The 26607-nt window shown below is 43.7% G+C and overlaps 1 protein-coding gene across 3 annotated transcripts in view; it reads right to left on the bottom strand.

The window, feature by feature from the left end:
• Positions 1 to 576: 576 nt before the first annotated feature.
• LOC133372397 (podoplanin-like) overlaps positions 577 to 26607 on the bottom strand; it is a 32713-nt gene continuing 6682 nt past the window's right edge. The window contains exons 2-5 of one of the 3 annotated variants that reach the window (XM_061600937.1): positions 20700 to 20785; positions 16297 to 16384; positions 5811 to 5919; positions 577 to 2871 (exon numbers count right to left, since the gene is read on the bottom strand). In XM_061600937.1, coding sequence (XP_061456921.1) covers positions 2865 to 2871; positions 5811 to 5919; positions 16297 to 16384; positions 20700 to 20785 — 290 coding nt within the window. In that variant the 3' untranslated portion in view covers positions 577 to 2864. The remainder of the gene's footprint in view (positions 2872 to 5810; positions 5920 to 16296; positions 16385 to 20699; positions 20786 to 26607) is intronic. The other 2 variants (XM_061600939.1, XM_061600940.1) reach the window with 2 other exon arrangements.

The following is a 26607-nucleotide window of genomic DNA, read 5'->3' as shown; positions in this document are numbered from 1 at the left end:
CCTCTTCTGAGGGCATCAAGCTTGACAAATTTTACAAAGAGTGATGTGGTGGTTCTTTCTCAAGGGCAGACTTTTGCCATTTGGGGGCGAGCTGTGATTTTTAATGGTTTGTTAAGAAAAAGGACATCTGGGAAAGAAGCAGGCCATCCTGATATTCTGACTCCGCCATATACACCCTGCTCTCACAGCCAGAACTTAGAGGAGACATGCAACGCTTGTGAAGAACAACAGTTTATTTACTTCAACATCCCTCCTCAAATCACTGTGACTGGAGTGCCCTGGAGAAATAATTCACTATGATTAAAAGCTAGAACTGTTCATCAAGTGAAAAAAAAATCCTCCCTTCTCCACTCAAGCTCTGTCTCTTTCTCCCATTCATTTTGTTTCTCAGAAAATAAAAAGAAAGTGTTTTTTTTTAAAAAAAAGGTTGCAATCTGGAACTTCTTTGAAAGAAATGAAGCAACAGAGCTACTCGTAAGGTTGGAGACTGGCCACCTCGATCGACTCCAGAACGTGACGGTCTGCCCCAAATTGCTTTAAATTGCATCGTTATTCAGGGTACACAGAGAGACAATGTGGAGGACAGTGTTTATTTCCAAAGCTCAGCTCTTTGACAACAGATTTACAACAAACAAAAGGAACTCTGGACTCTTTCCCAGGACTTAATACATTACAAGTCTTTGTCCAGGGAAGCCAGGAGATCTTGAGCATGTGTTCACGAGAGTTGATAGCCACTCCATTCTGTACCTTGCTTTGGGGGAAGACACAACGCATGCTTCAAGTGACGGCTAGGGATGAAGAGATCTGTCTGTTCCGGTTCTCTCAGTTTCTCATTTTTCCAATGTTAAATTCAGTTCTCTACATGTTTACAGCTATTTGTGATTTTTTTAAAAAAAAATCCTCATGAGAATCCTCCACCATTTTAGTGTGAATTTCTCCAAACAAACACATTTTTGCAGGCAGTTTTGACAAAGGGACACATTTTTGCAAGCCACTTCTCGTTTCATGCCTTTTTGCATGTTATTTTCACGCATGTATTCATTTTTATGCACACTTGCCCCTAATATATGCATTTTTGTAACTTGCTTAGTTGGCAAACTGCATCCCAAAATTCTAATAAATGCGAATTTCGAAGGATGGATGTGCTTTGGTTATTATGTCGTCTTGGAAATTGCGAATTTGATAAATTCTGCTTGAAATGTAAACTGAATCAAAATTCTCACCCATCCCTAGTGATGGCAAGAATGAATGTCATTCATATGCACTCCATGGTGGACTCTTGGACTGCCGCTGTAGGTCCTATCCTGGCCAAAGGATTGTTTCAGCAGCAGAATGAAAGGGGTGTGTGTGTGTGATCAGGGCTGAATTTATCCTTTGCATCTGTGGCTTTGGAAAACCTGCTGTAGGGCTCTAAATTAGGTAGGGTTATTTTCCCCCTAACAGGAAATTCATACAATGCCTCTAGCTCCATTTACACAGAAAGCCCCCAATTTCTCCAGTCTGCCCCCATAAATGACTGCCGCAATTTGTGTGTGCAAGGATTACACTTCATATAACAAAGGTGTCTTTTTTTCTTCTTAAAAGCAGCATTAATAGGAAGTTTGGGAGAGGGGTTCATATTCTTCAGGACTGCAATGTATGGGTGGGAGAGGTTTAACTCCTGCATTGAGCAGGGGGTTAGACTTGATGGCCTTACAGGCCCCTTCCAACTCTACAATTCTATGAACTCATTTCTCCCCTGCTGTGCCTCCTCACTCCCTCATTGCCAAATTGCCCCCCGGTGCCTGATGTGAACCCCAGAACAAAAGTCCCATTGGATCCAAATTATTTTTATTTTATTTTATTAAATTTATTTTTTGGAGGAAGGTAGGGAACCTCCTTCAGCCTCAGGGCTATGTCCCCTTATGAAAACTGCCCTACTCAGAGTAGACCCATTGAAATTTATGAACCTAATTTGTGCCCATTAAGTAGGACTTACAACCCGAATCTTCTGGTACAGATAGCAAAATTTGAGTTTTCTAAAATTCCAAATTTCCTAGTGCAGAATATATCACAGCCCCTGTTTAAGACTCACTTTCCCAAGCGAGCAGGATTTTTAAAAACGTCTTTGAAAGATATCTGTCACTGGAGAAAACAAAACAAAAATGGCAAACAGTGCAATACTATACATGTCCACTCAGAAGTAAGACCCAGTGAATTCCTAGGGCTTAGGAATACAGTGGGAACCAACCCTGCAGCAGGAATGGCTAGTCTGTGGCCTGCCAGGTGTGGTAGGCTACAACTCCCATCACCATCACCAACCATTGGCCATGTTGGCTGGGGCTCATGAAAACTGGAGTCCAACAAACATCTGGAGGGCCACTGGTTAGCCACCAGCTGGCCCTAAAGGATACGAAGTGCAGTAACCATGTTGCTCCAGGAATTCTGTAAATAAGGAGTGGGGAAACTTTGGCCCTCCAGTTGTTGCTGAACTACAGCTCCGATCAGCCCCAGCAAGCATGGCCAATAGCCGGGGATGATGGGAGTTGTAGTTCAGCAGCACCTGCAGGGAACAGGTATAGTTCCTCCATACCTATCATAAGCTATAATTAGCACTGTGGAGGTAAACAGCTTTGTTTGTTGCTCTTTTCAAAATCTTTCCCATTGTGCAATTCCCCCCACCCCCTCTTATATCTATTTCAGGGGAGCAACACCTCCATTTTTAAGGCAATTTTATAAAGGCTTGCTGCAAGGAATTGTGTGAGATCTCCATGGGCTGGTAAGTCCACAAATTGCTGTCTTCCCCAGAACAGCTTCCATGGCTAGCGCAGGAGGAGAAGGCCTCTTCTGATGTGAGAGCTTCTCCTCTCTCCCTTCAATGGATTTCAGGACCTGTCCAAAAAAAAAAAATGGGTGGGAAGAGGAGTTATTTAGCTGGTCTGTTAGCATTACTGGGGAAATCAGCAATGGGGAACGTGTCCCCTGCCTCCAGATGTTGCTGTACTACAACTCTCGTTTTCCCCTGACCATTTGGCTACACTGGCTGAAGCTGATGGGCATTGGGAGGCTGGAGGAGGTTGCTCCAGACAATGTGGCCCAGGTTCACCCCACCCCAGAGAAGATATACCCCTTCCTTTGCTTTCTGAAATATTCAGCGACTGGGTAATCTGGGGATGGGTTGAGCCCTGAGGAATGGAAATGCCTGCAGCTCACATGGCTAACATTCAAAAACAGGGATCCCCAAAACCAACGGCGGCTTGTCCATGAGAGCAAATGGGGCCCCACCAACTGCAGTCTGCCCTCAACCAGCTGCCACCCTACTTACAACCAGTCCGGGGGGGTGTCTCAGTGTTTGTCAGGTCCCAGCCAGGGGGGGTCCTCATTGGAGGAAGACCAGGAGGCTCTGGTCTTGGACTCAGCCCTGGCTCAGCTTTCATCTGAGAGTGAGGAGCCAGGGACCTGTGGCAAGACCCATGATGGGCCATCTGGCCCTGGGGCAAGTTTGGCATTGAGGACGGGTCGCAAGCCCAAGGGAGAGGTGTTGCCTCAAACACCAGCTGGAGACCCATCCCACTTGGGGAGTGCCCAACCAGAGGCCTGGACTCCTTGGGACAAAAGGACTTATTGGAAGTAAAGGAGTGACTGCAGATGGTCAATGGGAGGTCAGCTGAGGTTTGGGGCATGGTTCCAGCAGCTCCAGCATAAAAGCCCCAGTGCTAGTCTGGAAGGGCTGCTGGAACAACATCTGTGCACCAGCCCTGTACCTGACCTAGTTGATGATTGCCTGTTGACTCCAGACCTGACCTCGGACGATGACTCTAGACCTGCCTTTTGCCTTGCCCTTGACATGTGTTGCCCACAGACTGCCTGGCTCCTTTCCTTGGACTGCTCTGACCTTGCATCTTGCCGGACCCCTTGGTTGTTGTGGACTCTCTTGGGACTCTGACTTTGGACCGGCCCTGGAACTGCCTTGGTGTTGCCCTCAACTGTATTAGTCCTGGGAATTCTCCTGCCTCCTGAGAAACCTGGTGGGAACAGGGCAGTGTTGTCCCTTGTAGAACTCAGCAGGGAGGAGGACTGGGACAAAGCTAGAACAAGTTGGCTCTGCCTGCTGTTGGCTCTGGCGCCACCTACTGTTCGGCTCCCTGCCTTCCGCCCTACTAGTCTCAATGGGCACCAGTCACCACGGCCCAAAGGCAAAACAAAAACAGTGAGCAGTGATCCATCAGGAGCCAGTATCAGAAAATATGGTAAACAGGAGCAGTCACAGCACATGTTGCATGTGACCGTATTTTAGCTTTCATATTTGAAAATTGACATAATGAAAACCAGACTAGAGCGTCCGTCCTATAACCAGGGATGGGGAACTGGTGCCTCCCCAGAGGCAGCTGGACTAACATTTGTTGGAAGTGGGGCAAGACCAACTCCTGAGTTCTTTTGTGTGTGTTCCAGAAGGAAGATAGAGTTTGGGTCCTCCAGCTGGCTAGGCTTGCCTACCTTTGCCTGTGCTCCTCTCTACCTGACTTCCTTCCAGTGTAAACTGATATGCTCAGGGAAGCTGATCTGCCCCTCCTTCCTTTGTCTTCTTCTACCGTCCAAGGAGAGAGGAGACATCTTTGTCTTTGCGCTCTCTCCTGAGCCATGAGGGCAATACTCAAGTCTGGGCATTGCGCCTCCAATTTAGTTAGTTAGAATTAGGTATGCCTTTCCTATCTACTATGTATTTCTATAAATAAAGTAGCTTTTCTTATTTTACAAAGTCTTAAGTCTCGGTGATCTCAATGCAGGGTAAAAGCCTGCCGCTTAGGCAAATACACACACTGGCACACACACAGCTCAGACCTCTGCATACATATTTCCATCCCAAAATTCCCATCATCCCTGGGTGGGGCTGATGGGAGTTTGAGCTGAACAACATCTGGAGGGCTTGAGGTTTCTCATCCCTGCTGTACACACTTACTTTTAATATTAAAAACCCTGCCTGCAACAAAATGTTGCAGGGTGGAATGCTTCAGTTCTTCTCCCCCCTGGCTTTCTTATGTTCTTCCCTCCCCCTTAGAGTCAGCCAGGATTCTGTGGCCCACTATGCTGGGCTGGTGGATGTTTTGCCTGCCACTGTTATCATTTACGTTTGATCGATTGCCATATGGAAAGCGTTTGCATGTCAAATTTTGTTCTGAGCATCATCTTGTGTATACTTCTAGGGAAAGTGATGAATATGAGTACTTGAGGCAACCTTGGAGATCCTAATAATTATCAGCCCCACAATGGGATGGTATTTGCATTCAAATAAAAGCCTGGATGTTAAATGCAAACCTCTGCATTGCTGCATCAGCTTGCATTTTAAAAAAATCTCATGAAAATTCAACTTTCTCTTAATATGCACATTTCTATGAGGCATTTTGCCTGATATACATATTTTTGCAAACAATTTTTCAAACACAATGCATTTTTATAAGTTGTTTTTCCTAATACGTGCATCTTTATTAGGGCAGTGCACCCTCCCCCGACACGACCCAGGCACACCTCACCTGGATCTGTCACCGAATCAATTTGTGTGTGGGGCTCAGTGCCTCAGCTCCTGGCAACCCTGGATCACTCCAGGCAGTTGAATCTGGTGCTCAGCCCTCATTTTAATGCAAACTTTTCCCCAATGTACACATTGCTTGGTTGAACTGCATCACAAAATTTGGAGAATTTTGAAGGCTGGCTGTGTTATTGATTCACATACTGTTTCGGAATGTGCAAAGTAGGACGGTTTGCATTAGAGTGCAAACCAAATCACACTTCTCTCCCATTCCTTTACCACAAAAGCCTTGTGCTGTACTTACGAGTACCTGCCCATTTTCTTCACAACCATAATGATTATTCCAGTGGTGACTCCAATGGCAACAATGATACCAATTATAATGCCAACCAGTGCAGCTGTTTCCAGGCCATCTGAGGAGGAAATTAAATAGCCAAGTTAACTCACCATGACCATCGTCACTGTTTACTGCTCATTTCCCATGGCAAACCCAACTCACAGGTGCTCACAATATCAAAAAGTTTACATAACATAGCATTGTACAGTTGGAAGGGGCCTTTGAGGCCATCAAGTCCAACCCCCTGCTCAGTGCAGGAATCCAAGTTAAAGCATACTTGACAAGTGGCTGTCCAGATGCCTCTTGAAGGCCTCCACTGTTGGAGAGCCCACCACCTCCCTCAGTGCTCAGTCATCATTGGACTGTTTTGTGGCTCCTACCCTTAGTTTTCTCTCTCTCCCCCCCCCCGGTTAAAACCTTCATTCAGTCTTAAGAAAATAAATTGCACTAACAGTTTTTGGAGTGTAATTTCTACCCCAATGAGATTTCCAATGTATGGTGGGCTGATATGTGACAGGTTGCCATACAGAGGAGAGCCAGGATCTCGATCGTCCCAGAGTGCAGGACTGAATAATGGGCTGAAGTTGCAGGATGCCAGATTTCAGCTGAACATCAGGAAAAACTTCCTAACTGTTAGAGCAGTATGACAATGGAACCCATGACCAAGGGAGGTGGTGGTCTCTCCAACCCGGGAGGCCTTCAAGAGGCAGCTGGAAAGCCACCTGTCAAGGATGCTTTCTTTCTTATAGTTTGCAGTTTTACAATTTGCATTCCATAGAATAAAACACAATTTAAGAAATAAAAGAAGCATTATTATTATTATTATTATTATTATTATTAAACTGCCCTTACTCCCAAAGGGAGCCGAGGGTGGCAAGCAAGAAGTGAAAAACGCTAACAATCTTTAAAAACAAAACTTCTTTTAAAAAAAAATACAGATCTTAAAAGCATTCCAATACAGATGCAAACTGGGATCAAAATCAGTTATTTAATGTGCACATGCCACAAACCACCTGAATGAAGGTACTGGACCGCTGGGGGTCCTCGGACCACAGTTTGGGAAGCCTTACCCTACAGACTTCTCTGTATTAGCTTTCTTACTGTTAAATTTGTATCCATTTATTCTCTCGTGTAGAGACTGTCCAGTTTGTCCTATGTAGTTATTTATTTTTTAAAATGTACATGCATGTATGTTTTCAGATCTTAAAGTAACTATCCTAAAAGTGAATTTCAAAGACAGGACACAGGAGACCGCTGAGATTTCACTATAATTACTGAACTGCTTCCACCTTATTCTAGGTTGGCCCTGCACCACACCACCCCCCATCTCCATATGTTAATGGTCCACAACTCCCATCATCTCCGGCCATTGGGACATGTTGGAGTCAAACAACATCTGGAGGGCTGCAGGTTCCATATCACTGCTTTAGACCACATCAAATGGAGTTGTCAGATTGGAGCTCTTTTGGGGCCTCCAATGCCCATCTGATTCTGATTCTACATGCCACAAGCTACCTTTAGGCATCTGTCATAGCCAATGGGCTTTCACTTGGGGTTAAAATAGGACACCTCTTTGGACATCAGAAGAGAAGACGATGAATCAGACTAGCATCCCGTTCTTACAGTGACCAGCCAGATGCCCTGAAGGGAAGCTCACAAGCAGGACCTGAGCACAACACAGCATTGTTGTTATTATGTATGTTCAAGTCAATTTCGACTTATGGCGACCCTATGAATCAGCGACCTCCAACAGCATGTGTTACAAACCACCCTGTTCAGATCTTGTAAGTTCAGGTCTGTGGCTTCCTTGATGGAGTCAAGCCATCTCTTGTTTGGCCTTCCTCTTTTTCTACGCCCTTCTGTTTTTCCCAGCATTACTGACTTTTCTAGTGAATCATGTCTTCTCATTATGTGTCCTTAGTACGATAACCTCAGTTTCATCATTTTAGCTTCTAGTGACAGTTCTGGTTTAATTTTTTCTAACACCCAATTATTTGTCTTTTTAGTGGTCCATGGTATCTGCAAAGCTCTCCTCCAACACCACATTTCAAATGAGTTTATTTTTCTCGTATCCGCTTTTTTCACTGTCCAGCTTTCACATTCATACATAGAGATTGGGAATGCCATAGTCTGAATGATCCTGACTTTAGTGTTCAGTCATACATCTTTGTATTTGAGGACCTTTTCTAGTTCTCTCATAGCTGCCCTCCGCAGTCCTAGCCTTCTTCTAATTTCTTGACTATTGTCTCCATTTTGGTTAATGACTGTGGTATTGATAATCCTTGACAAGTTCAATGTCCTCACTGTCAACTTTAAAGTTACATAAATCTTCTGCTGTCATTACTTTAGTGGTTGAGACCCTACATTTGAAAATCTTTATATATACATCTGCAAGGTTCCGCAGCACCCTATCAGCTTCTTCAAATGTATCCAAATGCATTTAACTCTTATCTGCGATATTCCATGGCATAACTAGATCCTCCTTGCCCCCAAATTGGGGCAAATACTACCCGGGTGGACTTTTCGTTGCAGAACTAAACAGAAGTAGACCTGTGACATACTTCTAGGATACTGTTTCCATATTTTTGACAAGTTATGATTTACAAGGCTGTATCCAAGATCCTCTGCCCACTAATGCAAAGGGTCATGATCTAGCAGATGGGTGAGTTGTAATGTTGCACAACAGAGGAATCCAACACAACAGCTGCACCAGCAGAAACTCATTGCCCGACTGATTGTGCAATGTATAGTGCAACAAACTTACCAGCAACCTGCGTATGCATTGTCTTGTGCAACAATGCCCTGCTGGTGCAAAACATTCTGCCAATGGTACAAGTATACAGCTGAGCAACTTTAAAAACCCACAATTTCCCCCCTCCCCATACAGTTTTCTTTCAAGAAGTGTTTAGGAGGCAGCTGCCTTTCACAGAGAGTCAGAGAGTCCACTGGCCTGCTTCTGCTATCCTTCCCTCTAGTTCTGATTTTCAAGATTGAGTGCTATTGCTTATTCAGCCAAAATGGCACCGTACACATACACCAGGAGACAGAAGCCAGATTCAGGGACTGACTACAGGTCTAGAGCTCGGTTCCTCAGAGGAAAACAGCTCAATGAGGACTGAGCATGCTCACTGTGCAGAATGTTAACTCTGTGTGTGCGTGTGAATGAGAAAACAACGGAAGGAAGGTACGGAATGGAGTATCCTAGAAAAGAGCATGGCTGGCTGGCTGGAACACTGAACAGGAGCATTCCACAGTGCAACATTTTGTTATCAATCCGCTTGTGGTCCCTAATGACCAAGCCCACTAGGCAATCATCCCACACCCTATCAGGATTCCATGAAATGTGATGCTTTCTTCCCGAGAAGCAACAACCACAATAGCAGCACACGCTTCCCCCCCCCAAACTCGGTCTCTTCCCCCATGACAACAACCCCAGCTGGGCAGCAGCTGCTTCGGCTATTTAATAACCAGTCTAGAAAAACAGCTAGGACCTCCAGCAGAGGGAATGACTTCAAAGGGTTGCTAGAGACATCCGTTTCTGTTGTATATCCAAGTGCCTTTGCTCTTCTTTCGGAAAAGGGAGCACAGGCAGAAAAGAGAAATGGGAAGAAATCAAAAGTTACAGCATGATCAGAGTTGTAGGGCACAACCCAAGCCCCCTTTGTGCCAGGCTGTGGAGCAGGGGTTGGATCCTGGGCAGGGATTCCTATGCCCATCCCTGCTGGCCTCGGCCTGCTGCATGACACCAGGGTCACAGAGCTCCCCCTTTCGCCCATTGAACAGGCCGGCGGGCAAAAATGCCACAGGCAGGATCCCCATAAGTGACAGCCATGAGAAGCTCCAAAACGAGGCATTCAAGGGTCGGGGAGAAGGAGGGGATGAGACAGCCCGGGATTGTTTGATCCCGAGCCAGCTGTACCGCCATCACATGACAACATTGGTCCAGATCCAAGCCTAGTCTCTGCACCAGCTGCCGGCTGACACAGCGATCTGCCCGCCCGTCCCCTTCAGTCCCAGCCAGCACGCACAACAGGGCTGTGGATGCATTGCTGACCCCGCTGCTCTGTTGAGCCCCACTGAGAGAAACAGCCGGGGTTAGCATTGTACCCTCAGCCAAGATCTTTGCATTGTCTGGCTTGGCAAGAAGAGTCTTGGGGGTACATAATATTGGCCTCAAATGCAAAGCAAGGATTCTTTGGATTCTTCTCCAGCTTGGATTTTAATCTGAGGCTTTCCCCTCTCCCACTCACCCTGGGGGCGGGCTCAGGAGCTGATTCATACTTGGGTAATAGTTTGGCTTGCATCCAAGTCAACGTTGATTTCAGCCCCAAGGAGCACATTGATTTCTGCTTTTGCTGGTAACTTTTTAGCAAAACACGTCTTTCACTTTTAGTGTTTTTCGTTGTTTTATAAGAGAGCTGACAGAGCAACCCACAGTAACAAAAAGCAAAACAGCCAGGTCAGAAACACCTTATTTAGAACTAAGTGCCCAGGAGATTATTGGTTGTTTCCTGATTGATGGTATGAGCTTATCAAGGTCGGGTCATTCCTGAAGAATGAGAGAGGAATGTGCTGGGCAGAACTGTGTGAAACAGCCTCCCCATCGCCACGCTCAGAGTTAAGAACATGCAGTTCTGCATCAACTTGATAAAAAATAAATAGATCCAGACCTCAAAAAGAAAACACAAGAGTGTCTCCAGGTTGTGTACAAAACCCACCCACAAGGGTGACTTTGAGGATGACAGCACAACCACAGCTGTTAGCTTCTCTTTGGCTGACTTTCAAACAAGGTATCATCATGCGCTGCGCAGCAGTTTGAGGTCGGGCCTTGCGATGGAATGTGAAACCAGGGCATGCTGTCTAATTTGGAAATGTGATGCGAGCATTTCACACTACATTTGTTGTTAGTGCTTGTAGCAGAGGCGGGTAGGGTGAGGTGAAGCCTTCAGAGCTCAAGTAGGCCGGTGAGAGCTGTCGTCAGATTGCCCGACGCCTTTTATTAGCCTTCAAAGCAACTACTTGAGTGGCTTGGATCAGGGGCATGGTGCTAGGGCAGGGCAGTGCAAAACCTTTGCCTCCAACACTGTTTCCTTGTCTGAAATATTTTTAGGACACAATCCAGTTTGCATTTACACTGGACTGAGGGGAGTTGGAGAGCCAGTGTGGTGTAATGGTTAGTGTTGGACAATGACCTGGGAGACCAGGGTTCAAATCCCCACACAGCCATGAAGCTCACTGGGTGACCTTGGGCCAGTCACTGCCTCTCAGCCTCGGAGGGAGGCAATGGTAAACGCCCTCTGAATACCGCTTACCATGAAAACCCTATTCAAAGGGTCACCATAAATCGAAATCGACTTGAAGGCAGTCCATTTCCATTTTCGAGGGGAGTTGGATGCAATGGATCTCCAGTTGAGCTAGCTGGGTCCCAGCTCAGCTTGGCTGGACTGGCATAAGTACCTCAGTCCAGAGCTTGAAAAAGTTACTTTTTTGAACTACAACTCCCATCAGCCTAATCCAGTGGCCATGCTGGCTGGGGCTGATGGGAGTTGTAGTTCAAAAAAAGTAACTTTTCCAAGCTCTGCCTCGGCCTGGCTCAGCTGGGGATCAGCCAGCTCAGCTGACACAGGTATAAGTGAAGCCAGAGTCAGCTGTCATAAGTCCTGAAAAAAGGGTGTTCTGGGGACATGCCAGGGGAGGGGCCGAGGTGAGGAGACTTAAGCCACATCCAACTTGTGTTCAGAGCAGTCCTGCAGGTTACACCGGGAAAAGGTTGGTCTAAGAAAATTAACACGATAAAAGTCAACAGAGAGGGTTTACTCCCCGGTAGGGGTGTTTGGGAGAGTAGGCTTATACTTTCTGGTCCCTGCACACAGCTCCTGGATAAGCTGGCATTCAGCCAGCCCGGAAGCTCCTGAACATCAATTGGCTACGGCGGAACTTTACGCCGGCTTCTCTTGCTCCAGCACCAGTTATGCCGGTTTCCTCTGAGTTGGATTCCTCTGCTACTGCTACCCTCGAAAGCTGGTATTAGCTTCAACGGATGGTTGTGGCACAGACAGGTACAACATACACTAAGCTACAGTGTGTGTGTGTGTGTGTGTGTGTGTTAGGGATGGGCGAGAATTTTGATTCAGTTCGCATTTGAAGCAGAATCTATCAAATCCGTGCTTTCCAAAACAATATGAGAAGTGAGACACAGCCATCCTTCGGAATTTGCACTCATTCGAGTTTTGCAATGCGGTTTGCCAACCAAACTATGTTTTCAAAAAGGCATCTCTTGGGGAAAGTGTACATAAAAGTGGACATACAAGTGAAAACAGCATACAGAAATTCATCATATGGTGAGAATTTGCTTGAGAAATTGTGTATGTTCATCCAAAACTGCCTACGAAAATGTGTTTATTAGGAGAAATTTGCACTAAAATGCTGGTGAATTTTCATGAGGTTTTTTTCTTTTTTTAAAAAAATCATACATTGCTGCTGAAATGCGGGGAACTGAATTTAAGGTTGGAAAAATGAGAAACGGAAAGAACCGAACTTAACAGTTCTTTCCATCCTTAATATACGTTAAGGAGAACATAAGTTTGAGTGGTTGATGTGCATAGCTACCAGACTTTGTGTACATTCACCAAGACTCATGGAGAACGTGCATATTAACCTTCACTGATGAGGGAATTGTGCACATTCCCTAGTCAATATACATAATCGCCAGCAGGCCTTGGGAAATGTCCATATATTAACTAATAGGCAAACAAACTTAGTAGTTTAAGAATGTACCTATAGCCTACAGATATTTCTATCAAACTTTAAAAAGCTGGGAAATTGGGCACCTGTAGTTTTTTTTTTTTTTTAATAATTTTTATTCAAATTTTTCAAAAGACAAACAAAACAAAGTCAAAAAAACATAACAATACATCAACAAAAAATGAAAATAAAATAGTTGACTTCCGATTTGTCGCAGATCAGCTATAAGTATATAATATACATCAAACCTGTCCCTTAATGTATACATACAGAGTCCCTTTTCTCCTTAGGCTGTCTTAATTAATTGTCAAATCCCAGTATCATCATTTTATTTTGATCTTTCAACAAAAAGTCTAAGAGAGGCTTCCATTCCTTAAGAAATGTATCTGTCGATTTTTCTCTAAGTAAACATGTCAATTTGTCCATTTCTACTAAATCCATTAATTTCAATAGCCATTCTTCCATTGTTGGTATTGATTCCATTTTCCACTTTTGTGCATATAATAATCTTGCTGCCGTAATCATATATAATATTATTCTTCCATATTTCTTTTCTATTTGTTTATCCATAAAACCCAATAAAAAAAATTCTGGTTTTGACTGAATATTTATCTTTAGAATTTTTTGCATCTTCCTACCTATCTGTGCCCAAAATTATTTTGCCTTTTTACATAACCACCACATATGATAAAATGATCCTTCTTGTTGTTTACATTTCCAACAAACATTAGAAACATTACTATACATTTTTGACAACTTTTCTGGAGTCATGTACCAACGGTACATCATTTTATAAAAAATTTCTTTAAGATTATAGCATAGTGTAAATTTCAAACCTTTTTTCCACATATTTTCCCATTGATCCATTTGTATGTTATGACCAAAATTTTTTGCCCACTTTACCATACACTCTTTTACTTGTTCTTCCTCCATATCCATTTTCAATAAGAGTTTATACATTTTCGCAATTATATTTTCATCATTTGTACACAATCCTATTTCAAAATCAGATTTACTTATTTCAAACCCATACATTTTCTTGTCCATTTTATATCTTTCTAACAATTGTAAATAGGCAAACCATTGAAAACTATATCCTTCCTTTGTCAGTTGTTCTCTCTCTTTCATTGTATATTCTCCATGTACATTTTCTAATAGTTCTTGATAAGTTAACCATTTCTCTTTTCCAGTCATTTCTCTTCTATAAAACGCTTCTTGACTTGAGACACATAATGGTATTTTCGAATAAAACCTTGGTTTGTATCTATTCCATATTTTCAACAGAGGACATCTTATAAAATGATTGTTAAAGTCTACATTTACTTTTACTTTGTCATACCATAGATATCCATGCCATCCCCACTTCAAATTATGGCGGAAATTGGGCACCTGTAGTGAATGCACCAGGGGAACAGGAGACCTGACCTCCTCTCGGAGATACTGCACTGCCCTATGAATTGGTAAAAATTGAAATACAATTTGGGTTGGTCTTTCACAGTCCAATCCACTTCCTGTAGAAGAATTTGGTAACATGTGCCTCTGAGCATATGGTGAGTGGGGGCAACACCTGCCATCTCCAAAGATGGAGAATTACATTTTTGTATGTTTGTTGGTGTTCTTCTTACGTTGCTTCTTTTACTACTGTTTCTACAGAGAATCTAACCTAGAACATTTTATTTCCCTCATTATTCATCTTAGAAACCTGTGTCAAATTTATTTTTATTACTTTCAAAGCCTTTTTATCGGTCAATTTCATATGATGGTAAAGACAGCCTTTTGTGTTTCAAATTGGAGGTTATTTCTATTTTGGGTGCATTAGCAGTTGCCTCTGAAACTGCAGTTAAAATCAAATATGTTGCTACTTCAGCAATGAGCAATTAATGAGCAATTAATGCTGATTGTCATATTTATTTGTTTATTTGATTTATATCCTGCTCTTTCTCCCAGTAGGAGCCTTAACCTCCCCACAAACAAACAAATGCTCAGTATAATCTAACCTCTGTATAAGCTTTGTGCAAGCAAATCGGAATAAATGCTCAATAAATTGGTCATCTGGAGAAACCTCAGTTTTCTCCAGTAAAGAAAAAATTGAGTTTCAAACGTCTGTTTCAATAGCCCTGGGTCTTAGTTCTAGTATAGCCCACAAGGCATGCATGACTGACCGTGGTGGGTTCGTATAGTTTGCTGTGGCAGTCATTAATTTGTGAGTTTTGCTGCATCACCAGTGATTTCTCTGGAAGAGCCACAATCTGGCTGTCTTCCAATGAACATGAAAATAATGTTTCTTTCATCAGGAAACAGGACACGATGCCGACTTGCATTGCATGAGAGGGCTGAGCCTTATTACCATGCCTATAGGTTCACATCAGGGTTAAGGTAATTTAAGAAAGCCACCTAATCACTCAGGGCTGTTGTCTAGATTAAATTCAGACACGCACCCTATTTAAACAAGATAGATGCCTTTGACCTTAATCGCCAGTATTGGACTGAAACCAGGGATGGGTCAAGGAGATGACAGAACACTTCTGGGCTGGCTAGCTAATTTGGGATGTCACCCAATATGTAGCTATGTAACCATTAATTTGCAGTTGGCTTGTAATCGAAATCTCAGCTTGAAGAGTGCTCTTCCAAACGTTGATGAGTTTGGCATGCTATGTGTTGGGGAAACTGGGAGGTATGTATTTATCTTTAAACTTTATTTAGAGTGCTTTTATGCTGCTTTCTAATTTTTTAAAAAACAAAATAAGGATATATAGCAAGAATGGAAAACCCAATCTAGCCCCCCCCTCACACACACTCTAGCCATGCTGGCTGTAGTTTAAGGGAAGTGGAGTCCAACAATATCTGAAGGGCACAAGATCCACCCACCCATCCACCCATCCACCCATCCATCCATCCATCCATCCATCCATCCATCCATCCATCCATCCATCCATCCATCCATCCATCCATCCATCCATCCATCCATCCATCCATCCATCCATCCATCCATCCATCCATCCACCCATCCACCCACCCACCCACCCATCCACCCATCCATCCATCCATCCATCCACCCATCCATCCATCCATCCATCCATCCATCCATCCATCCATCCATCCATCCATCCATCCATCCATCCATCCATCCATCCATCCATCCATCCATCCATCCATCCACCCACCCACCCACCCATCCATCCATCCATCCATCCATCCATCCATCCATCCATCCATCCATCCAGAGTAGGACTTGGTTGGCTATGACCCATAAAATCAACATCTCTGTGATTTGGGTGATGATTTTGCTATCTATCAATGGTATGCTTTGCTGCTGACAGTTTTGCTGGTGTTTTATTGGGTTTATTATTGCATGGCTTTTAATATAACGTATTTCTCCTTGTTATGATTTTATGTTATGCTATGATTTGTGGTCTTAATATTGTGTAAGTTGGGGATTACTTAAGTGGCAACCGAGTCTACAATGATATGTTTCCATGGGAAAAAAACCCCATTTCATAAGTTCATTAGCAAGTAAGGAATGGATGTCAATCGCAAATACAATATTATGCAAGCTTGGCAGCTACAACAGTTTTAATTTAGCTTATTCAATGCAAGTCAAATAAACATGCCAAACTAAACCACTTTCTAGGACATCAGAAATTATTCCAGTGCAAATGACCCTAAGTTGCATAGGAACAATTTACAGAAACACACACACACATCATACCATCAGACGGTTCTGTAAAACCTGGGTCAGTTGAGTTCTCACCATTGTCGCTGGTTGAGAGAACACTGTCTGTGGTCATCAAAGGCAACTGCCGATGTTGTTTGTTAGGTTTAGGGATGTACATGCAAAAAAAAAAAGACAGAGGATAGCAAATATAAGCATAATTCATTTTAAGCATCTCTGGACTATGACCTGGAAGACCAGGGTTTGAATCCCCACACAGCCATGAAGCTCACTGGGTGACCTTGGGCCAGTCACTGCCTCTCAGCCTCAGAGGAAGGCAATGGTAAACCACCTCTGAATACCACTTACCATGAAAACCCTCTTCATAGGGTCGCCATAAGTCAGGATCAACTTGAAGGCAATCCGTATCAGAAAATATGTCTAATGTGTAGATAATTTACTGCTACCTTGAGAACCCACACACACGTACACATACACACAAGGGATGGGCAAAATTTTTGATTCATAGAATCATAGAGTTGGAAGGGGCCTTGTAGGCCATCGAGTCCAACCCCCTGCTCACAGCAGGAAATCCACAGCTAGAGCATCTCCCGCAGATAGCTGTCCAGCCTCTGCTTGAAGACATCCAGCGAAGGGGATCCCACCACCTCCCTAGGCAGTTGGTTCCATTGCCGAACTGCCCTTACTGTCAAGAAGTTCCTTCTAATGTCCAATCTGAATCTACGCTCCTGCAACTTAAAACCATTAGACCTAGTCCTACCCTCTGGGGCAGCAGAGAACAAATCTGTACCCTCCTCTATGTGACAGCCCTTCAGGTACTTAAAGAGTGCAATCATGTCGCCCCTCAGCCTTCTCTTCACCAGACTGAACATGCCAAGTTCCTTCAACCTTTCCTCATAAGACTTGTTCTCCATACCGGCTATCATCCTCGTCACCCTCTTCTGAACCCACTCTAACTTGTCTATATCTTTCTTAAAATGAGGCGCCCAGAACTGAACGCAGTATTCCAGATGAGGCCTGACTAATGCAGAATATAGTGGGACTATTACTTCCCTCAACCTGGAAACTATAGCTCTGTTTATGCATCCCAAAAACGTGTTTGCCTTTTTTGCCGCAGCATCACACTGCTGGGTCATGTTCAACTTGCAATCCACTACAATTCCAAGGTCCTTCTCACACGCACTACTGCTAAGCCGGGTATTTCCCATCCTGTGTATTTTGTTTTTCACATTTTAAGCCAAATCTATCACATCCGCACTTTCTAAAACAATATGAGAACTGAAACACAATCAGCCTTCGAAATCACCATTTATTCAAATTTTGCAATGCAGTTGGCCACCCAAACAGTGTTTATGCAATATACCTATATTAGGGGGAAGTGCACATATAAATGAATATATGAGTGAAAACTACATGCAAAAATGCTTTATAGGATGAGAAATGGCTTGCAAAAATGTGTACATTAGTCAAAACTACCTACAAAAATGTGTTTATGAGGAGAAATTAACACTAAATGCAGGAGAATTGTCATGAGGATTTTCCAAAATTGCAAATTGCTGCAGAAATGTGGAGAACTGAATTTAAGATTGGGAAAATGAGAGACTGAGAGGACCGAAATTGACAGGGCTTTCCATCCCTAATACATGCAACGTATTCAGATGGGACTTACTCCCAGGTATGTGTGCATCGGATTGCAGCCTAACAGCGGACAGAACATTTAATGCAGTGGTGGGCTATATTTTTCAGCCCGAGGGCCACATTCTCTTCTGCGCAACCATCTGAGGGCCACCGTGGCAGTGGTGGCCAAAGCCAGAGGCAAACGTAGTTAGAGCAGTTCATGCCTCCTCTCTATCCAGGAAGGCAAGGGTCATTAATAGAGTTCAAGGACACATTGCAGCGAGGCAAAAACACTCCGGGTGCAAAGCAGAGCCAGCAAAGAGTATGGCCTGGAGAGTGAGGGCCAGATAAAGAACACAAGAAAAGCCCTGTTGGATCCAGCCAGTGGCCCATCTAGGCCACATTCCCACTGTACATTTATTCCACTATTATTCCACTTTAAACAGTCGTGGTTTCTGTGATGTTCCTGCTTATATTGTAAATATGGTAAGTGCTGGTTATATAGAAGACATATGGTAAGTGGAGTGAAAGAGGAGGGGGGAGTACATGAGCAGTAGAATGCTGGATGATTGGCTGAGCGTTTGAATGGCTGGGAGTATAAATGGAAGAATGACAGTTGAATCTGGGAGGTGGTGTTTAGAAGGTGTTTGGAAGAGGTGAATTGAGGAGGTGGATGATGGTCGGTGTTGTTGTTGAGAGTGAGTCGGAGTTCTGAGGCAATTAGTAAGAAGTCAAGTACCTAACAGAATATAGATGAAACCATACGCTTGTGAAACATTCTAAAAGTAATCTTGTTATTTCTAATTCTTAATAAATATATTACTTGGTTAAACACAAGCCTGATTCCTTCAGCTGGGGAACACATACCAGGGAGAATAGCAAAGTAACCAAGGCTGAACAGTTGTATCGAATGGTGGCAGTGGCGGATCGGAGGAAAGAGTATCCAGTCCCACAGAGAAACCCAGGGCTGTATGCTTCAGAGTCAAGGGGCTGCAGGGGGGTTTGGGAATTACCTATACCCATAGACACAAGGTATCGAGATAGTCTGGCAGGGACTAAGGCACAGTCTAAAGGTTATAAGAGATACAAAGTGTGGGGTAGTAAGGCCTAGCAGGGGGATTTGGTGAAATCTGTGCTAGAGCTGTAAAGCGTAAGAAGAAAACCTGACGTTCCTGTCTGCTGGTAGCCACAAGTGAGAGCTTCACAGGTGGTGCTGGGGAAGGACATCACAGTTTCCCCCAAAGAATCCTGGGAAGTGTAGTTTGTGAAGGGTGCTGAGAGTTGCTAGGAGACCCCTATTCTCCTCACACAACTACAATTCCCCAAGTAGTTTAACAGTCAGTCCTTTTCCCCAAAGAACTCTGGGAATTGCCGGCCTGTAAGGGGACTTTGGCTTTCCTAACAACTGTCAGTATCCTTCACAAACTACACTTCCCAGAATTCTTTGAGGGAAACCATGACTGTTTAAAATGGAATGATAGTGGAATAAATGAACAGAGTGAATGTGGCCCCTAGTGTAGTGTCCTGTTCTCACAGCGACCAACCAGATGTCCCTAATAGGAAACCGCAAGCAGGACCTGAGTGCAAGAGCACTCTCCCCTCCTGCACTTTCCAGTAGCTGGTATTCAGAAGCATGCTACCTCTGACATTAGAGGCCTAGAGGCCTTTGGGCCCTGAGCACGAGTTCCCCGCCCCTAATTGAAAGAAAGCCCTTCCCCCCTACCAGCATGGGGCCTTTATACTTATGATCATAACTATAAATGGATGTAGACATGCAACTGCAATGACTTTGATCGGGGCGGGGAACCTTTGGCCCTCCCGATGTTGCTAAACTACAACTCCCATCAACCCAACAAGCATGGCCAGAGATGACGGGAGCTGTAGTTCCCTGGCACACCTGCCTTAAAGACTAAGAAATATCCTGTTGCACAAGGTAGAGGCCATGGACCTTTGTAAGCTTGAGTACCTCATTCCACCCTGGATGACTTTCTGGGGAGTGTATGCCAGTGGGGTGGGGGGCAGAGGCGGAACTTGGTGGAGATTCCCACTAGAGCTGTGCACTGGATCTGGCCTTATCCTGGCTCCTGAACCAGACTGGGCCAATTCAGGTCGACCTGGGATTCTGCTGGATTGGGCTGAGGCAGTCCTGGGTCACCCCAGGCTCATCAGAAGGAGGTGACAAGGAGGCAGCCTGTGCGTGTCTCCCCTCCCCTCCAACCACATGTTTCATTAGGCACATCTTCTCTCCCCCACTCCTGACGTCAAGGCTCTTCAAATCGGTTTGGGGCCATGATCTGAGCCAGATCAGCCCCAGAGCATCCCAAGTCAGATTGGGGCTGTTCCAAAGTGCCAAACTGGGCCCCGAATCGGATCAGAGGAGCCGTGCACAACCCCAGTTTCTACACACTCATACTCCGTCCTTCATCCAGCAGGCAAGTGTGAGGCATTTATCACAGTTTAAGGAGGCATTCTAGCCAGACAAATGCATTCAAGGAGGGCGTGGCCTATGGATTATATGAAGGTCCCTACAGAGAGGCTGGAGGGCTTCATTTAGCCCCCATCCCTGAGATTCCTCATCTCTGGCAAAAACTGTCATCAGTCAAACCCCACCTTGTCTGAATTCCACAAAGGATTTTTGCTTCAATAAAAATGCAGGCGTTTGTGATGTGACTGGACTCTTCTGTTGAAATAAACCTTGATTCTTTTTGTTCTGTGCTTCTTGGACTGCCGTAATAAATGGAGGCCCATCAAGTTGGATAGACAGGCCCAGATCGTATCCCTTGAGAAATGGAACAGATCGATCCATCTAGAAAAATACTCACCAGAGAGGGTAGTTCTGTAAATTCGGAAACATCGCTGTCTCTGCTGTCCACTGTTGCTGTTTCATCCTCCAGTAAGACAGTACTTGCTAAATGAAACACAGGACAAGCACTTGGGGTTACTGGCTGCCTATCGCAAGTGAACTACAATCAACTTTTACTTTATTTAGTTTTAAATTTTATTATACCATCCTTCTTCAAAAGGCCACAGGGTGGTCTACAATATACGTAGAACGTAACAAACAATATAGGCCAAGCATTACATAATATCCACAAAATAAGAAAAAAATTAAAACAGTTGCATCAATGCAATTCATGACAATAAGCAATACGTAATAGTCCATAATACATAATAGCCCATAATGAATACAGACTAAGCAGTGATGTCAAATTGCACACAGTACCATCCCTGCAATAAACTCAAGCCCTGTAAAATACATTGTCTCATAACATAATGTTATGACCTACTTAACCACAGGTGCAACTATAGCTCACAATATGTATCTAACAACAGCAGCTTCCTGAAGAATAAAGGAGGGGAAATCATTATCAGTGTTGCTAAAGGAGAGAAGACGCATGCAAGTGCATATGATTATCTCTGTACAAAACTAGCGCTTACCCCACCCCACCCCCACCCCAGAAAATGACAGACCCTCCCAGGCCTCACCTAGGAGCTTTCCTTTCCCCTCCCAGAAAGTGTGATTCTGTTAGATTTGGCTTTAAATACGAGTTTCTTCCCTATCCCTGGTACGAAGATGGTGGACTAGATGGGCCTCTGGCCTAATCCAGCAGGGCTCTTATGTTTATATGGGAGTGCTGTTTTTGAGGGCAGCTAAACTAGAAAAGGTCCTCAAATGCAAAGATGTATCACTGAACAGTAAAGTCAGGATCATTCAGACCCTGGTATTCCCGATCTCTATGTACGGATGTGACAATTCGACAGTGAAAAAAGCAGATAAGAGTAAGATCAACTCCTTTGAAATGTGGTGTTGGAGGAGAGCTTTGAGCATACCACGGACTGCGAAAAGGACAAATAATTGCATGTTAGAACAGATTAAACCAGAACTATCACTAGAAGCTAAAATGATGAAACTGAAGTTGTCATATTTTGGACACATAATGAAAATACATGATTCACTAGAAAAGACAATAATGCGGGGAAAAACAGAAGGGTGTAAAAAAAAAAAGAGGAAGGCCAAGCAAGAGATGGATTGGTTCCATAAAGGAAGCCACAGACCTGAACTTACAAGATCTGACAGGGTGGTTTACAACAGATGCTGTTGGAGGCTGCTGATTCATAGGGTGGCCATAAGTCGAAATCGACTTGAAGGCACATAATAACAACAACAACTCTCTTGAGCGCAATGCCGTTTCACCCATGGCTCCATACCACTTGGGCCTTAGACCAGCGGCATGACTCTCTTCTCTCTCATCTCCCCTTTAAGTAGGAGAACTTCTAACAGTCTGGGAATTCTATTTGTGGCTGTATATTTTTTGACATCTAAAAAGCTTTGCATCATTTCCTTAAGGTTTTTTTTTTTACTGTATTTCTGCACCAAAGGTTAACAAACAGAAGTGTTCTGTTGGGCACCTTTCCTCTCCTGATGTAATGCACAGAGTGATGAGTGATGCATGGATGGTGCTTCATGATGAACTCTTTAAGCCAGGAAATCATTCGTCGCTCACCATCTACGATGCACAGCGCAACGGACAATTTCACTGCATTATTTAAAGGGAAGACATGGCTAAAGTGGTGGGTGGTTTAAATATTAAACAGCCAAGCTTTAAATGCTAAATGTTTTGTTTTATGGTTTGACAAAACCTCACTAATTTAAATCATGTGAACCCAACATTCCTAAGGTCCTCAAGGTTCTCAAGGTACATCACAATGAATGGGATGGAACAGACAATTCTCTGCTTTCTCAGAGGACTGATTCATTTTGCTAAATCCCTCAACCTGCTATATTCAAAACAAGTTCAACAATTCCAGCAAAATAAATCATTTTTGTATGATATTTTCACTGATCTATGTGTTTTATGCACATTTTAGACTAGTAGATGCATTTCTGTACACATTACTTGTGGGGAAGTGCAAATTTCAAAGGATAGTTGTGTTTTGCATTGTTTTGAGAAGTGTAAATTAACAATGGTCTCTTTTAAATACAAACAGAATTGAATTTCTCTCCCCCATTCCTTTTTGGGATCAGGACATCTCATCCTTTATGTACCCTGTGGAGGTTCATTCCATACAATCTGATCTGATTCAGGGGCCAATCTAGCACCTTGGAGGGGCCCCAATCTGACCCAGGATGATCTGGGGCCAATCCAACCTGGATTCGAGCACCAGAACCAATTTGGAGCCTTGCACAGTCATGCAGTTGGGAGGGGAGGGAAGGAAAGGAAATGTATGCAGGATGCCTGTGTGCATTCTTCTCATCCCCTCACCTGCAGACTGATCCCCCTTTCGACCGCTCTGGACCGCTCTGGGTGGATTTGATCCATGCCGGGTGATCCAGGGCTACCTCAACCTGATCCTGCCAAATCCTGGGTCCGCCCGACTCCGTTTGGGATCCTAGGAACTGGGCCTTTAATGTGACAGCACCTACCCATTGGAGCTTCCTCCCACTGCACATCAAACAGGGGCCGTCTCTCTCTTTCAGTGCCTGCTGAAGACCTTCCACCTCCAGCAAGCCTTTTAAGATCCCCCTACCCCAACTTGATCTGTATTGGACACGACATTATTTTTATATACTTTTTTTTTACTACAGATGTTTTTCTTGCTAATTGCCTTGGGATATTTCACTGGAAGGGATCCATAATCTTTTTTTTTTTTGCATTTGAATACATGCATTGTAGATAAAGGAACCTTGGAAGAGACCTTTTACTGAATCCACCTTGCGCAGTATCGTTTATACTGACCGGCTGTGGCTCTCCACTGTTTCAGACAAGGGACATTCCCACCCTACCTTGAGATGCCGAGCGTCTGAACATGAGACCTTCTGCAGGCAAAGTGCATGCTTTGCCATTGAGCTATGGTCCTTACCCATGTATCTAAACACATTTAAATATGCATCAAGATTTGATTGTGTATTTCAATATTAAAAATGCACATTTCTAAATTTATTCACAATAAATACATATTTTTTTGGAGCAAAGAACTGCATCAGGACATTTGGGAAGTTTAAAAACTTTGGATAATAGTGTAGTCTGGCTCATGTTTGTTCAGAAGCAGTGCTTTTTTTGGTAAAAGAAAATGAGGCGCTGGCACTCACTCACTGACAAAAGTGCCACGGGCAGTCAAAAAAGAGATGCCAGCGCTTCTTACTGGTGAGTACCACCACACACTCACACAAAAAGCCCTGCTCAGAAGCAAACCTCGCTTTGTGCAATGGGACTTGGTAAGGATCGCTGGCTTTTATTCCAGCCTGCACCGTCGTTGGGGATCTGTTAGCAAGATCCGTTTAGAGCAGAATTCAACACAGGCAAATTCCACAGGCAAGTGTACAAAAATATAAATAACAATACAAAAGATGTTAAGATGCAGACTGCTTGTGTCATTCATTCTGGGCTTCTCTTCGCAGTAAAGGAAAAAGCACACTCAACATGTGTTTCTAAATCCAAAGGGGCTTTAAATAAGAGGTTTGAATATTACGTTCTCTCTCTTTTTAAACCTTTTGCAAAAGTTTAAGGCAAAAAAAAAAAAATCTGACGATGTAAATCCCAGATTTCCTCTGCAGTAGTACTACATCAAATATTTAATAAAAGTCTTGCCTTGAGCACTGAGCATCAAATATTTAACGGGGGGGGGGATCCGCCACTGAACAGGAAGTCTAGATACTAAAGGGGGGAAATGCATTAAACCCTTGTCCCCGTGGCAAACAAAAGCTGGTGGTGCTTATTTTATTTTGCGGCGGAGAGGGAAGACATGGACATATAGGAAGTTGGACATTTCAGTGGGTCTGATTAGGACAAGTGCTGGGTACAACCCCTGAAGAGCTGCTGCCAGTCAGAGCAGACAATACTGAGCAATGGTCTGCTTAGTATAAGACAGCTTCCTCTGTGTTGTTGTTATTGCTGCTGCTGCTGTTAGGATTTCGGATTTCAGACTTAACTGGTGAATGAAAAACCACTTGGAAATTTCCAAAACTATGGAGCACTTCCAAAATCAGTTGGAAGAATCTGAAACTGAAAAATTTGGCACGGGAGTAGGGGGAGGAAGGGGTGCGGTTTGAGGACACACCCTGATTTCTGGAACATGAGGGTTGTTTTCAATGTTAGTCCTTCCACAGAGTAGACCCATTGCAATGAATGGACATGACAAACTTAGTCTGCTCTGAGCAAAACTTAATTAGATTGTGATGTAGTATCCAATGCTAGTCCTACTCAGAGTAGACCCTTAGCTTTTAAATTCCCAGGGCTTGTTACTTCCATGGTGTCCAAATAGGCTGAGATGACATTAGGTTGCATCCAATGCTACTCCTACTCAGAGCAGACTCACTGAAATTAATAGGCCTAAATTAGTCATGCCCATTTATTTCAATGGGTCTACTTTGAGCAGGAGTAGCACTGGATGCAACCCATGATCAGCATTCTTCTCATGTGGGCTTTGTGATGACTTCACTCTCCAATTTCTCTTGTTTTTTCGGTCGGATGCTGGTGCAGATGTGAATGACTCACTGCATTTTGCAATGCCAAAACTCTGACACAGTGCTATCCGGTTGCATGTCTACAAATGCTCTGATGTCTCATATAGGAATGGACAGACCGGCTTATTTATGTTCTGTATGACATCTGCCTGCGCTCAGTCTAGGGATGGAAAGATCTGTCCATTTCGGTTCTCTCAGTTTCTCATTGTTCCAATGTTAAATTCAGTTCTCTACATTTCTGCAGAGATCAGCAAACCTTTTTTTTTTTAAAAAAAAACCTCATAAAATTCTCCACCATTTTAGTGAAATTTTCTCCAAATAAACACATTTTTGTAGGCAGTTTTCACAAAGGTACACATTTTTGAAAGCCATTTCTCATCATTTCATGCCTGTTATTTTCACTCATGTATTCATTTTTATGCACACTGTCGCCTAATATGTGCATTTTTATAAATATATTGTTTAGCTGGCGAACTGCATCCCAAAATTCTAACAAATGTGAATTTCGAAGGATGGCTGTGTTTCCGTTCTCATGTTGTTTTGGAAACTGTGAATTTGACAAATTCTGCTTGAAATGCGCTGAATCGAAATTCTCACCCATCCCTAGCTCAGTCACATATCCATTCCATTCCCTCCTCACACCCCCTATTTTTTCCAGATTAAGGCAGAGGTGTATTCGTGCAGGGTCTTGGGGGGGTCTTACTCCTCCTACTTTTTTGGGAGCAGGGTCCCTATGTCTCCAGCATCCTACAACCCAATCAACATGAAAAGGGAGTGTGTTAGTCACTGGGAAGAGTCTTCCAACATGTTTCCTTGTCCTATTTTGCCAATTGGAGCCAATCAGAGTGAAAGGAGGTGAGTCAGCCACTGAGAAGGCTCTTCTAAGTAGCTAACAGTCCCCCCTTTCATGCTGATGGGCTCCTAGAGATGTCTGTTGTGGGGGAAGGCATTAGCAAGGATTTCTTTCTGAATCTAGGAGCAAAAAAGGTTGTGTGTGTCTGAGACTATCATAAAGGGACCCTGCACTTCTGAATTTGCCACTACACTACTGGATTAAGGAAAAATGTACAAAACACTGCATGTAAATTGTATGCATCTTCTACACTTGTTTCTTAGCAAAATACACCTGATCCCTTATATTCCTGCCCGAGCACTGAGAAATTTGGATAAAGTCTGTGTTGGAAGCCCCCCATGGCTCAGTTGCATGGTTCATAATGACTAGGAGCCAGGCATCCAGTGTTGTATGCCCAAGCCTGTGGAACTCC

The sequence above is a fragment of the Rhineura floridana genome, chromosome 18 (genome assembly GCF_030035675.1).
Source record: "Rhineura floridana isolate rRhiFlo1 chromosome 18, rRhiFlo1.hap2, whole genome shotgun sequence".
NCBI classification, from domain to species: Eukaryota; Metazoa; Chordata; class Lepidosauria; order Squamata; family Rhineuridae; genus Rhineura; species Rhineura floridana.
This window is presented reverse-complemented; position numbering and strand designations above follow the sequence as displayed.